This window comes from Sarcophilus harrisii, chromosome 3 (assembly GCF_902635505.1).
Source record: "Sarcophilus harrisii chromosome 3, mSarHar1.11, whole genome shotgun sequence".
Lineage (NCBI taxonomy): Eukaryota > Metazoa > Chordata > Mammalia > Dasyuromorphia > Dasyuridae > Sarcophilus > Sarcophilus harrisii.
In genome coordinates, this window is record NC_045428.1 from 484,286,288 (window position 1) to 484,300,590 (window position 14,303).

The 14,303-nt window shown below is 33.7% G+C and overlaps 1 protein-coding gene across 2 annotated transcripts in view; it reads left to right on the forward strand.

The window, feature by feature from the left end:
• Nucleotides 1–14,303, forward strand: part of DDX10 (DEAD-box helicase 10) — a 250,108-nt gene that overhangs the window by 30,313 nt on the left and 205,492 nt on the right. For both annotated transcript variants that reach the window (XM_031961101.1, XM_031961102.1), the window contains exon 9: nucleotides 636–720. In XM_031961101.1, the coding sequence (XP_031816961.1) occupies nucleotides 636–720 (85 nt within the window). The remainder of the gene's footprint in view (nucleotides 1–635; nucleotides 721–14,303) is intronic.

Below are 14,303 nucleotides of genomic sequence, written 5' to 3' on the forward strand. Positions count from 1 at the left end.
AATGGAATGAGGGGCAGCTAGTTGGTGTAGAGGGGTAGCTAGGTGCACAGTATATAGATTGTCAGCCCTGATGTCAGGACTGAGTTCAAATTTGGCCTGAGATCCTTAACACTTCCTACCTGTGTGATCCTGGGCAAGTCACTCACACCAATTACCTTAGCCAGAAATATACTCTTTGAATTAGTTAATCTTAGTTGCAGAAAGGTGAGGCAAAATCTGAGGGTAGATTGTTAACTGGTGGAACTGTATGCAAATTCAGAACCTTACCTTATTGCTCATTATGTTTCTCTGAGAAGTAGGTAACATCTTGTTCATTTTAAATACTAAATATCAGAATTTTATTATTTATATGATATCTGTGTATGTCATATGAAATTATTTTCTATTCAAAGCACTGTTTTTAGGAATTAAAGGTAACATTAATGTTTAGTTTACATCAACAAAAGGGAAAACTTTGTATCTACTGGTGTTTGGAATGAATTTTTTATTTTTCTATCTTGTTTGCAAATGATACCCATCATTTGGATGATGTGACTCACAGTCCTCATCAGCAGTTACATTATTAAAATAAAAATAATCTTAAGGGACCAATTTTAAAAGTGATTTTAAAAAACTTGACATTTATTCTTATACAGATTTTCCAGCTGTGAATTGGGTCCTTCAGTTTGACTGTCCAGAAGATGCCAGCACCTATATCCATAGAGCAGGCAGAACAGCCAGGTGGGTATTCAGCCCAGTTCTTTGTTGCTGTTTATTATTTTAGAAAATGAAAAACAACTTGCTATTCTTTCTACTTTGCTGAATATCTTCAAAAAAACCCCCAGCTAAAAACCTAAATTATGTGGAAGAAGCTAAATACTAGGTAATCACTAGTTTGGCATTGTGTTGTACGACTTGCTATTCTCTAAGGTCTCTCCTACCTCTTAAATCCCATGATATCTTAAGAGCTATTGGACATCATTATAGCTAAGAATTGGTTATCAGTCTTATTTGGAGAGAAGTAAATATTTAAAAAGCATTTTAACTTTTTTCTGCCTTTAAACTTTTTATCAGAGAGCCTGATAAGTATCTATGTGAGTATAATTTTCCATTTTTTCTTTTTTTAGTCTTTAATGGAGTAGATTGGAATTCCATAAGTTCATTACAGATGAATCAGAGTAAAGATCCACCTTCCTTTCCTTTCTCTCTTTTCTTTCTTTTTCTTCATCAGAATAGAAACTTGCTTTAGCCCAGGGCACATTGCTAAGGTTCTTGGAACTCAACAATATTAAGTAATTTGGCTTAAATCAAGGAAATGCCATTAGATTTGGTGAAAAGTCTAAATAAAAAGTGAATTTATTTAAAATATATTGATATTGATAATATGCTATATTCAGAATCTACTATATTGACAATCTAACAAAATGTAGGTTGATAGAGATCTACAATGTTTCTGTTTTAATGTGTAGATGTAAATGATTTGTAATGAGTAAACTAATTGTATTATACCTGGATACTTATAAAGGATATTAGAATGCTTTAGAAATGAAAAGATAGAATTTTAGAGCGAAATTTTTTTTAAAGGTATTTTAAACATTCCCTTGGTAATCAAAATGTCTTTCCTATCCCTAGCCCTATTAGCTTGAATTATTCAGATTTTGACTTTGCTTTACTTTTGATATGGAATGGATTTGAAGGCATCTCCTATCTTCCAGTTTTTGTTTTTATGACTGAAATATCTGTCATTTTTGTTCATTAATATTTGAAGGGTTTTTTAAGTTTTTACCTCATGTATTTTCAGTGGTTGGAGAAAATTTAAATGAGTTTTCAGGATTAGATTATATTCTTTTAAAAATATTGTTCTAATCTCCATTTCAACTAAAAATGAGAATGCTGAATATCCTTTGAATGGATTTTAAATTCCCAACTACTTTTTGTGAAATCTAGGTTCCTTAGATCATGAATCCCCAATTTTGACTTTTTAGTCCTTAGTCTCAGATACCAAGCAAAATTTGTGACAAAAGGAGTTTCCAAACACTGCTAAATTTTAGCTGAGTTCCTGTTGAAATAATTATGAATTCCAAGTTAAATGAAATGTGAACTAATTGGGCTTTACTGTGAAGTAAATATACAGCAAAATGTATTTCTGGCATTTTAAAAAATTATATCACCTTTAACAAACCCTTTTACAAACCTTCTCAGGAAATCATGAAACAGTGCTGTATCACCATTTGCCTAACTGCCCTTTTTATACCATTGTTTGAAGTAGAAGGAATCAGACTTGTAGTGTTACTTTATTTAGTGGGTGTTGTGGGGAATAGTTATTAGCATTAGATGAGACATCTGTTTTTGTAAAATCTTGATAGCGTAGATGTCTGAGCAGCCTGAAAGTCTTCCATCTTTTTCTAAAAGAAACCAATTACACACAGTTCAGTGTAATTCTTGTTATTGGATGAGTCTTAGGGTTGGTAATATGAAAGATTTATTGCTGATTGGGAAAAGACTTCTTAAAGGAGGCAGGAACATAAACAAAATTAAAAGAAACAATATGTAAAATTAAGCTTTATATTAAATCATATCTCTAGTAATGTAGCATGAATGTTTTTACATAGCTATCCAAGAATCTTGGAATTTCTGAGTATTCAGGGACCTTGAGGTCTTCTAATCCAGTCTATATCTGAATAGCAGTCACTGTATACATACCATTTGTATAGTTTCCTTATGAAGTATATTTGCTTTGATACCGATTATAAAATCAGTGTTTAAACACTTGTAGCTTTTGTTACACATTCCTATTTTATTCCCTAGAAAGGTTGGAACTCTTTTACAATGCTATTGGCAATGTGTACCCATTTTCCTATACTCTTACTACAGTGTATTTTATAATTTTTATTTCTTCTACTTTTAATATGTCTTGAATGGTGCTTTAAGGTTGTTTAATTTATTTTTAATTGCTATTGAGGCCGCATTTTTATTCTTATAAAATTTAAACATGAGAAAATATAAATAGTAAATTTTAGAGAAAGAGACCTTGGTTGATTGCATTAGACATATGAAAGAAGCTTTCCATGAAGAAAAAGTTTAGGGGGTATTTAAGGGTGTGTTTGTGTGTGTGTGTGTGTGTGTGTGTGTGTGTAAAATATAATTTTTTTTTTTGATGTTGTCCTTTGTTGGTTTGTTGTTTTTGAAGAAGACCACCATGATATCACTATGTTAGAGTAGGGTTACAGTGTGTCTAATGTGGCTGATCAGACCAATATGAGCTAAGAGTGTTCTGCCACAGATGGGGCATAAATAGTGCATATGAACATATGGGGTGGATTCTCTAATTTTGCTTATTGTGAGGGCCAATTCAGTTCTGTTTCATAGAGCACAGCATCTTCTCTGAGGGCAGGTCAGTCCTGTGCCAATGTCTCCCCTGTCATACGATAATTTCTAAAGTTCTTAAGAGATATTTGGAGAATGTCCCTGTGTTGTTTTTTCTGTCTACCTTGTGAGTGCTTGCTTTGTGTGAGTTCTCCACAAAATAATTTTTTTTGGCAGTTGTACGTTTGGCACTTGAACAATGTAGTCAGAGTTGTGCTCTCTGCAGTAGAGCTAGAATGCTCGGCAGTTTAGTTCAAGAAACCACCTCAGTGGTTGGTACCTTATCCTGCCAGGTGAGCGTAAGAATCTTCCTAAGACAATTTAAATGGAAGTTTCCTGGCATGGTACTGATATACTGTCCAGGTTTCACAGGCATACAACAATGAGGTCAGCACAATGGCTGTGTAGGCCTTCAATTTGGTAGTCAATCAAATACCCCTCTCCCCCTACACTTTCCTTGGAAACTTTCCAAGCACTGGGCTGACTTTGGCAATGAATGTGTCAGTGATGGAACGTCTTCTGGTGGATCAATAGAATATGTGAGAGAACATAACCATGTCTTTAAGTGAACAAAAATGACGTATCTAATTTTTCTGAGTTACTAGAATTCTACAATAGTAGATAATAGTATATGCTTCTTACTTATGTACCAATCTCCTCCCCCAAATTTTTTTTCTCATTTTTTTAAAAAGAAAAATTAAATAAGGGTTTCTCTTTCTCTGCTCTGTGTCTCAATCATTCCTCCTACCTTGGCAGTTTTTGAGCATCCCACTCACTAATTTTTATTTCTACCTTATTCAGAGGACCTTGAAATCAAACTTTTTTTTTTTAATCTTGTTATTTTCAAAATATTTGCATGGATAATTTTTCAACATTGACTCTTGCAAAACCTTGTGTTCCAAATTTTCCCTCTTTTCTCCCCATTCCCCTCCCCTAGATAGCAAGTAATCTTTGTTAAACATATGTAATTCTTCTATACATATTTCCATAATTATTGTGCTGCACAAGAAAAATCAGATCAAAAAGGAAAAATGAGAAAGAAAACAAAATGCAAACAAATAACAACAAAAAGTGTGGGGATCCACACCTAGTTGCCACAATGCTGTCTCTGGGTGCAGATGGCTTTCTCTATCACAAGACCATTTATTGGAACTGGCCTCAATCATCTCATTGTTGAAAAAAACCATGTTCATCAGAATTGATCTATGTATAATCTTGCTGTTGCTGTGTATAATGATCTCGTTCTGCTCACTTCACTTGGCATTAGTTCATGTAAGTCTCTCCAGGCCTCTCTAAAATCATCCGGCTGATCATTTCTTATACAACAATAACATTCTATAACATTCATATACCACAACATATTCAGCCATTCCCAACTGATGGATATCCACTCAGTTTCCAGTTTCTTGCCACTACAAGACATTTTTGCACACATAGATCCTTTTCTCTTTTTTATGATCTCTTTGTGATGCAAGCCCAGTAGAAACACTGCTGGGTCAACAGCTATGCACATTTTGATAGCCCTTTGGGCATAGTTCCAAATTGTTGTCCAGAATGGTTGGATCAGTTCACAATTCCACTAACTATTGTATTAGTGTCCCAGTTTTCCCTCATCCCCTCCAACATTTGTCATCATCTTTTCCTGTCATCTTAGCCAATCTGAGAGGTGTGTAGTTGTAACCCAAACTTGTCTTAATTTGCATTTCTCTGATCAACAATGATTTAGAACACCTTTTCATATGATTAGAAATGGTTTCAATTTCTTCATATGAAAATTGTCTATTCATATCCTTTGACCATTTATCAATTGGAGAATGGCTTGAATTCTTATAAGTTTGAGTCAGTTCTCTGTATTTTAGAAATAAGGCCTTTATCAGAACCCTTGAATGTAAATTTTTTTCCCCAGTTTATTGCTTTCCTTCTGATTTTGTCTACATTGATTTTGTTTGTACAAAATTGTTTAACTTGATATAATAAAAATTAGCTATTATATATTATATGTGTAACATATGTGTATTATATTATGTGTAACATATGTGTATATTATATGTGTAATATATAATATGATTATATAATCATCACAAATTTCTTTCTTCTCCACAGATCTTTGAGGTAAACTATTCTTTTTTCTTTTAATTTGCTTATAATATCACTCTTTGTACTTAAATCGTGAACCCATTTTGACCATATCTTGGTATATGGTATTAGGTGTGGCTTGAAGAGACTTATATGAACTGATGCTAAGTGAAATGAGCAGAACCAGGAGATCATTATATACTTCAACAATGATACTGTATGAAGATGTATTCTGATGGAAGTGGATTTCTTTGACAAAGAGACCTAATTCAGTTTCAATTGATCTAGGATGGATAGAAGCAGCTACACCCAAAGAAAGAAACACTGGGAAATGAATGTAAACTGTTGTCATTTTTGTTTTTCTTCCTGGGTTATTTTTACCTTCTGAATCCAATTCTCCCTGTGCAACAAAAGAACTGTTTGATTCTGTACACATATCAACATATGTGTATATCTAAGTATATCTAAGATATACTGCAACGTATTCAACATATATAGCACTGCTTGCCATCTAGGGGAGAGGGTGGAGGGAGAGAGGGGAAAAATTGGAACAGAAGTGAGGGCAAGGGATAATGTTGTAAAAAAAAATTATCCTGGCATGGGTTCTGTCAATAAAAAGTTATTATAATAAAAAAAATACAAAATTATTTTTAGTACTATTAAAAAAAAGACAATGTCAGCAGATTAGAGTGCCCCTGTGTATATGAAGCTAGTTGCTAACTTGGAGGGAAAGCTGAGCCAATACATGGTGGGCCTTAGTGGAGCAGAGGAGGAATGGGCACTTTTCAGAGATTTGATGTACAACCAGAATACTTGAAAATGTCAAGATTCATTTGGTAAAAATGATGGGGAAATTCAGAAGCTGTTAAGTTAAAATGAGAACTCCACACAATTTACCAGCAGGATAGTTTGTTTATTTCTAACCAAGGAAATGTATAATGCCATCAAAATTAAGCTGCTCATCATTTATTATACAATAATACTACTACATTACATTCAAATAACTCAACTTATTCATTCATTCCTCAACTGATGGGTGTCTCCTCTGTTTCCAGTTCTTTGCCATCACAAAAAAGAACTGCTACAAACATTTTTTCACATAGGTTTTTTCTTCCTTCTTGTATGATCTCTTTAGGATATATAGACCTAGTAGTGACACTGCTAGATCAAAGGGTATGCACAATTCTATAGTCCTGTGGGCATAGTTCTAAATTGCTTTCCAGAAAGAGCTAGATCATTTCACAACTCCACCAACAATGTATTAGTGTCCCAGTTTTCCTATATCCTCTGCAACATTTATCCTTCCTTCATCTTAGCTAATCTCATAGGTGTGAGGTAATATCTCAGAATTATTTTAATTTGTATTTCTCTAATCAATAAGGTTTAAATATTTTTTCATGTGACTATATATTAAGCCATAAAACTTAAATCTGTTTGTAGTGAGTTTTACTAGTCTGGATCTGTGATTTTTTTTCTTACTTTTTTTTTTTTAATAGCTTTTTATATAGAAAACATATGCATGGATAATTTTTCAACATTGACCCTTGCAAAAACTTCTGTTTTACCTTTCTCTCTTCTTCCCTCTCCCTCCTCCCCTAGATGGCAGGTAGTCCCATTCATGTTAAATATGTTAAAGTATATATTAAATGCAATATATGTATACATAGTTATACAATTATCTTGCTGTACAAGAAAGGTTGGATTTAGAAAGAAAGTAAAAATAACCTGAGAAGAAAAAACAAAAATGCAAGCAAACAATAGCAGAAAGAGTGGAAATGTTATGTTGTGGTCCCTATTCAGTTCCTAGTGTTCTTCCTCTGGGTGTAGCTGGTTCTGTTCATTACAGATAAATTGAAACTGATTTGGATCCTCTCATTGTTGAAGAGAGCCACACCCATCAGAATTGATCCTCATATAGTATTGTTGAAGTGTATAACGATCTCTGGGTTTTGCTCATTTCACTTAGCATCAGTTCATGCAAGTCTCTCCAAGTCTCTCTGTATTCATCCTGCTAGTCATTTCTTATAGAACCAACAATATTCCATAAATGTATTCAGCTGTTGTCCAACTGGTTTGCATCCATTCAATTTCCAATTTCTAGCCACTATGAAAAAGGCTGCCACAAGCATTTTGCACATATGGGTCTCTTTCTCTTTAATATCTCCTTGGGATATAAGACTAGTGGTAACACTGCTGGATCAAAGGGTGTGCACACTTTGATAACTTTTTGAGCATAGTTCCAAACTGTTCTCCAGAATGGTTGGATTCGTTCACAACTCCACCAACAATGCATCAGTGTCCCAGTTTTCTCACGTCCCCTCCAACATTCATCATGGTCTTTTCCTGTCATCCTAGCCAATCTGAGAGGTATGTAGTAGTATCTCAGAATTGTCTTAATTTGCATTTTTCTGATTAATAATGATTTGGAACACCTTTTCATATGACTAGAAATAGTTTCAATTTCTTCATCTGAAAATTGTCTGTTCATGTCCTTTGACCATTTATCAGTTGGAAAATGGCTTGATTTCTTATAAATTAGTCAATTCTCAATATATTTTGGAGATGACGCCTTTATCAGAACCTTTAGCTGTAAAAATGTTTTTCCAGTTTATTGCTTCCCTTCTAATCCTGTCCACATTAGTTTTGTTTGTACAAAACAAATTTTGTTTTTGACTTTGTGAAATCATAGCTTTATCTTTCTTTTAGTTAGTTGGTACTTGCTATTTATAAATTCTATTGTTCCCACTTACTCTTGTGTTGAGATTAAAAAACACATTGATGTCAGCTTTTCACATTGTGAGGCATTTTCTTTTATCAATGGAATGTTTCTAGCAGTTCAGTTTAGTGGACATTTTACTGGGTGCCTGTGAGATGTAAAACCCTCTGCTTGATGCTGTGGGAGAAACAAAGATGAAAGAACACTTTCTCTGTTCAAGTACCCTATATTTTGTAGGTGAGATGAAAAGTATACAAATGATTTTGTTGAGGCAGATTATGACAAGTATTAAAAGGCAACAAATGAAGTTTAGGGCTATTATGTATAAAGCACTCTAAAAGCCTTTAAATAGTTATATAAATATGTAGTAGTTATGGTAGCATCATTATCTGCTTCATTATCATCATCATTATCTGTTGGAATCTTTACAAAGTGTTAAGACATTGGAGTTGATTTGATCTTAGAAGAAGATATTTGAGGCCAGAACTTGAAACTAGGTACTAAGTGGAACTGATAGAACAATGATTGTGTTCACACCTTTAGAGAGCTCATAAGTACTCAATGGAGTTAAAACGTTTGGGAGAATTCAGGGCTGGCTTAGTCTGAATTCACACCTCCTTTGAAGTTCTTAGGACCAGAGAGCACTCTGGGAGATAACCCATAATCCCTGCCTAGAGAAGGAGGAGTTAACCTTTGGGAGATGATATATATGAAGGAAGTGCTAAGGGGAAATTTTTCCGGAACATTGACGGGGGTGGAAGTCAGAGACACTCTGGAAGAAAACCCACAAGCCCTATTTTCGAGGCAAGAGATTCATTGCATCTTCCAACTTGGTGGTGGCTGGAGGCTGAAGAAAGCAGAGGCAGAAGCCAAGGACAAAGCTGCAAGATCTCTTGGAGCCAAGCAGAGAGTTAGGTCTCTGAACTAACCGGGCTATTTTGGAAGGAGAAATAAATGTTTGCATTTTTACCAGCTGGCTGCATTTTGGAGTAATTATTTATTTCAACTGAGACTAAGGCTGCCTCCAGAAAACCTTCACAATTATCATCATCAATTTCTTATGATTTCATTAATAGAAAGAATTCCTATTGAGGAAATTCAAATCCAGATTGGCCCCTACTCTTCATTTCTTGATCTTAAAGATTTTCCTTGTTCACTGAGGCTTAAGGGACTGGCTTAAGCTTCTACAACTATCATTTGCCAGAGGTATACTTGAACTTTGTGTATCTTTTTAGAGTCTTGTTGGTTCTAATACTTGATACTTTGCTCTTTTCTCTTTTTCCTTTATCTTAGTAGTAGATTGTCAGCTTGTGTCCTTTTTCTGTTTCCCTTACCTAGTTTTAATTTCATTTATATCTCATTTGTCACACTTAGTAGCAGGTGGTTGCTGGACTTTGAGATATATCAGTAGCATAGTGATTAAAAGGGCAAAATGGTTGCCTTTGATGTGCATATTCATTTCTGATGACAAATGAATGTTGTTGGAAACTTATGGCATGATGGTAGAGTTCATAAAGGGTAAATTCAAATTCATTCAACAAACATTTATTCATACTATAGGTGTTATAAACTTCCAAAATTTTTGCCTTCTAGAAATATAATTGCAAATCTTTATATATTGAGCCTTGTATCAATGGCTGAAGAGATGAAGAGGAGTTGGAACAGAATTTCATTGTATCTAGAAATTGAAGATGTTAATTTTTTTTTTTTTTTAAAGAAAAAGGTGCCAATGTGGTTCTGATGTGGCCATTAATTTTTAAAGCATGAATATGTTTGATTCTTTGTAATTAATTTAAATTTTAATTTAATTTTAAATTAATTTAATTTTTGAAAAAAAAAGGGAGGGGGGCATTATATATGCTAACATTTTCCCATGTATATACAACTAAAATAGTCAATTCAAAATACTTTAAATTAATTACAATTTTAGTTGTATATACATGGGAAAATGTTAGCATATATAATGCCCCCCTCCCTTTTTTTTTTTTAAATTTTAAAACCAGCCAAATTGCTATTTAGAAGTTGTCATTAATGGCTTGAAGATAATTAGAAAGTTTATTGGGCCATGAGAGTGCATAATTGAATTGAATAAAAGCTAAATTAAAATTTGAAGCTAATTAAAACTTGTGTTATGTAGTAATTAAAACCAGGCTTTTGAATAGCAGTTGCCTTTGGAATTGAACTATAATCTATAGGAGTATAGAAAAAAGTGTACATGAAAATAAAGTAGAAACTCAGTGTTTTATGGAATTTGTGGAACCACGGATATTATAGCTTAAGTTTAGGGAATTGCTTTTTTCTCTTTGGATCCTTATTTTTTTTCATAACCTTCTTAAGATGCAGTTTATTGAGTTATTTGTTGACTTCTTTGTTCATTACTAAAGTACTATCAAATGCATTTTGCTCCATTCTGGGTGTGGAGGGAGGATCATAATACAGACAGGAATATGAATTCCTGAATATGAAGAGAAAAAGTCTGATTTCTTCAAGAACTTTACAAATCTGATAGCACACGATGTTTTTAGGCAGATAAACATAACATCTATATTAATTAATTGCCAAAGAAGTTCTATATCTTTGTGAGGTGATTAAAAACGGTTCAGGAATATCATTTTAGCTGTTCTACAAATTAGTCGTTCAATAGGCATTTATTAAGTTTCTACTTTGTCTCAGGTTCCAGGCCTTAAGTATGCAAAGACAAAAGCTAAAACAGTTCCCTCTCTCAAGGAACTTATACATGTAGATACCTACAGAATTGCTACATGATATTTTTTCGGGGAGGGCAGAAGCAGCTGGAGGGAATCAATTAATGCCTCTTATAGAAAGTTGATGGTGCTTGAACTAAGTTTTGAGGGAATTCTGGGAGATAGAGATGAGAGAATATTGAGGATAGCTTGAAGATTAGGAAGGCATTGCAGTAGGTTTAATGAAGACTAGGTTTCTGGCAAATCTTGGAGATGTGAATGTGCAAATGACAAGACTTATAAACTACTTGGATATTGTGAGAGTGAGGAGTGGAGAAGGAATGAGGGAAAGTGAAGAGTTGAGGGTGATTGAGGGTTATGAACTTTGGTGAAATCCCAATAAACATAGGAAATTGCCTCTGTATTCACTAGTTTTCACATTCCTTCAAACAAAATGACCTTCCCCAGAGAGTTTTGCAGAAACAGTTATGTTGTATCATCTTTGACTCTATCTCCATTAGATTTTATATAAATGAATAAAGGATTTGGAAGCTGATTTAATTAATGATTCTTTATGATATAATCTATAACTTTCTATTTCTTTCTGTAATTTTGGAAAATCATGAAATCAATCTCCTGTTATATTTTTGGAAATGACTAAATGAAAATAAGGAAATCTGACTTAAAAGATAGTTTTATTGTTTTTGGGTTTCTTTGTGGGATTAGAGAATTGGGTAGTAATAAGTTCTAGGGTTTTAAGGGCAGCAAAGAATAATATTATTATAGTTATTTTGTCTTAATAATTTTATGTAATTTTTCTGTCTTGTTGCACATTCTGTAGGTGTTAATGTTAGAGGTTGATTCCTTTTTAGGAATTGCAAGATGATTGATTCCACTAGGGGACAGCAGAAGTCCAACTTTATCATTTCAAAATTAATGACACATATTTAGGTCTTAAGAGATAAGCATATTAAGATCGAAAATACTTTAAAATTTGGAATGTGTGATAGGTGATGCAAAAAGGTCATGGTTTCTTGTGAAGAAAATCATGACTTGAAACATTTAACAAGTGTTTTATGGTATAGATACTGAAAGGATAACTTAATAGCAACTGAGTTGGCTGGTAAATTGTAGTAATAAAACTATAAGACAATTTCCATAAGCATTGTTATTGAAGATCACTATGCGTTTTCTCAGTTGAAGTATAGGAATTAATAATTGCTAGAAAAAATTCTTTTAGCTTAAATGAATTTTATAAAATAACCCTATCAACTCCAATGTCTTAACACTTTGTAAAGAGTCCAACACCTTTCCTTCTGCTATATAGCTTTATAGAAGCTGCTGCTTATTCACAAGGAACTACTTTTCTCTGAACACAGAGATTTTGCTCTCACTTGCTTTTTCTTTAAAGCCTTTAAAAGCAAAAGAAAGTCCTTTAATTCACAAATGAAGGCGAATTAAGAACTCAGCTTGGGAATAATGGAGCACATAACTATGGATGGCAGACATTTGATACCTGAATACCTCAGCTCTGGTTTTAGTAGGGATGGTTTTGCAAAAGGTGTGAATTCATCTCCTATCTTTAACATTTCCCAGTTGTGTGAACCTAAGTAAAATGCTTAGCCTTTTCAGACTTCAATTTACTCATCTGCAAGCCGATGATAATTTTAACTATAGCAATTCTGGTTGAGGAGACCAAAATGAGATTATATATATCGAATGCTTTGCAGACTTTAAAAGGATGCATAATGGTTTCATATTATGGAACTCAAGTTATTGAGGTTAAACAATGAAAAAAAAAAAATATATATATATATATATATATATATATATATATATATATATATATACACATATACACAAAGGTCTGGAGTTATTAGTAGTGTCACAGCTAGTCATTGGAGTGAGACATCCAAAATAAAGGGAAAGCAATCTATTTGTACAAAAATCTATTTGTAGTGAGGCCATTTAGCACTTGAAGTCAGTAAGACCTAGGTTCAAATTCTGCTTATTTTGGGGATCTTAGAACAGTTACTGAAGCTTGCTGTTTTTGGTAGAATGATGGGATGAGATTCAGTAACTTCTACAGACCTTTCTTAGCTCTAAGTCAATAGATCTGGGTACTTCTTTAGTTATCATTTCTTCTTACTTCTCTTGTCTTCTTTTCCCTTGCTGGGGAGAAGTCTTATGCAATGTTTCCATTTTATCTTGGAGATTGGAAAGTGAAAAGAGGACAGTGTATGTTGGAGAGGAATCATCCATTAGGCTCAGTGGATTGAATAAGGAATAGAAACCCTATTATATGCCTCCCAAAAAGATCAAATGAGACTGTATTTGATGTGCATTTAATGTCAGAGAAGGATCAGTTATTACTCGATTTATGACCACATGTTATTACTGAAGATAAACTTGAAAAATCCATCTCAATATCTATGTTTCTTTGTCTTTGTGTTAATAACTACAGTGACTTATATAGAGCACTATAAAGTTTGTAAAAATCACTTTATATATGTTATTTCATTAACTTCTCACTATGAGTATTATTGTCCTCATTTTTCCAGAGGGGATCCTGAGATTCAGAGAAGGTCAAGTGACTTGCTCAATTGAGGGTCCCTCACTGATAAGTGTCAGAGGTGGCATTTGACCTCAGGTCTTCTGTGCTCTCTTCACTGTACTGCACATACATCCTTTGATTCCCGCAGTCTTCTAGATGATCATCAATGTCATTTTCCTTTCTCCAGAGGCTTTTCCTTCCCTAATTATTTTTTATATTTACAGTGCTGCAGTTTATCAGATGTTAATTTTTGGAAGCTTTTTGAGTGGAGGAATGATACATTTCTTTTCATCATCTATCCCTTACATCCTGAACTTGATTAGCCAGCTTCTTTTGACTAGGAGATCAAACCATTTAAATTCTTCCTGTGGTGTAAATGTGTACCTTTCCTAATGTGACAAAAAGGGCAATTGTTGGATGTTGTCAGGGATGTGGGAAAGCTGAGAAACTAATGTATTAGTGGTGGTGGTGCGAACTGATCCAACCATTTTGCAGAGGCATTTTGGAACCGTGCTTAAAGATACCCTTTGATGCAGCAAAACCATTGCGAGGTCTATATGCTAAAGACATCCAAAATAAAGGGAAAGCAATCTATTAGTACAAAAATATTTAAAGCCCCTCTTTTTTGGTGTTTAAGAATTGGAAATCAGAGAGATGTCCATCAAATGGAGAATGGCTAAACAAGCTATGGTATTTAATTGCAATGAGAATGTTACCCTCATTTCCATTTGCCATTCATGCCAACCCTCATTCTTTGATCTCCCCCAAAATCAAACTTTTCTGCTTTCCTAGACTATTATACACTTCTAGAGGAAGTTATACATAATATAATTTTAAGTTATCTAACCTCATTTTGATCTTCACTATTCCTTTTATTTATCTTTTACTCTCTGACATTCTCATGAGGATTGTTTTCAACTTTATCTCT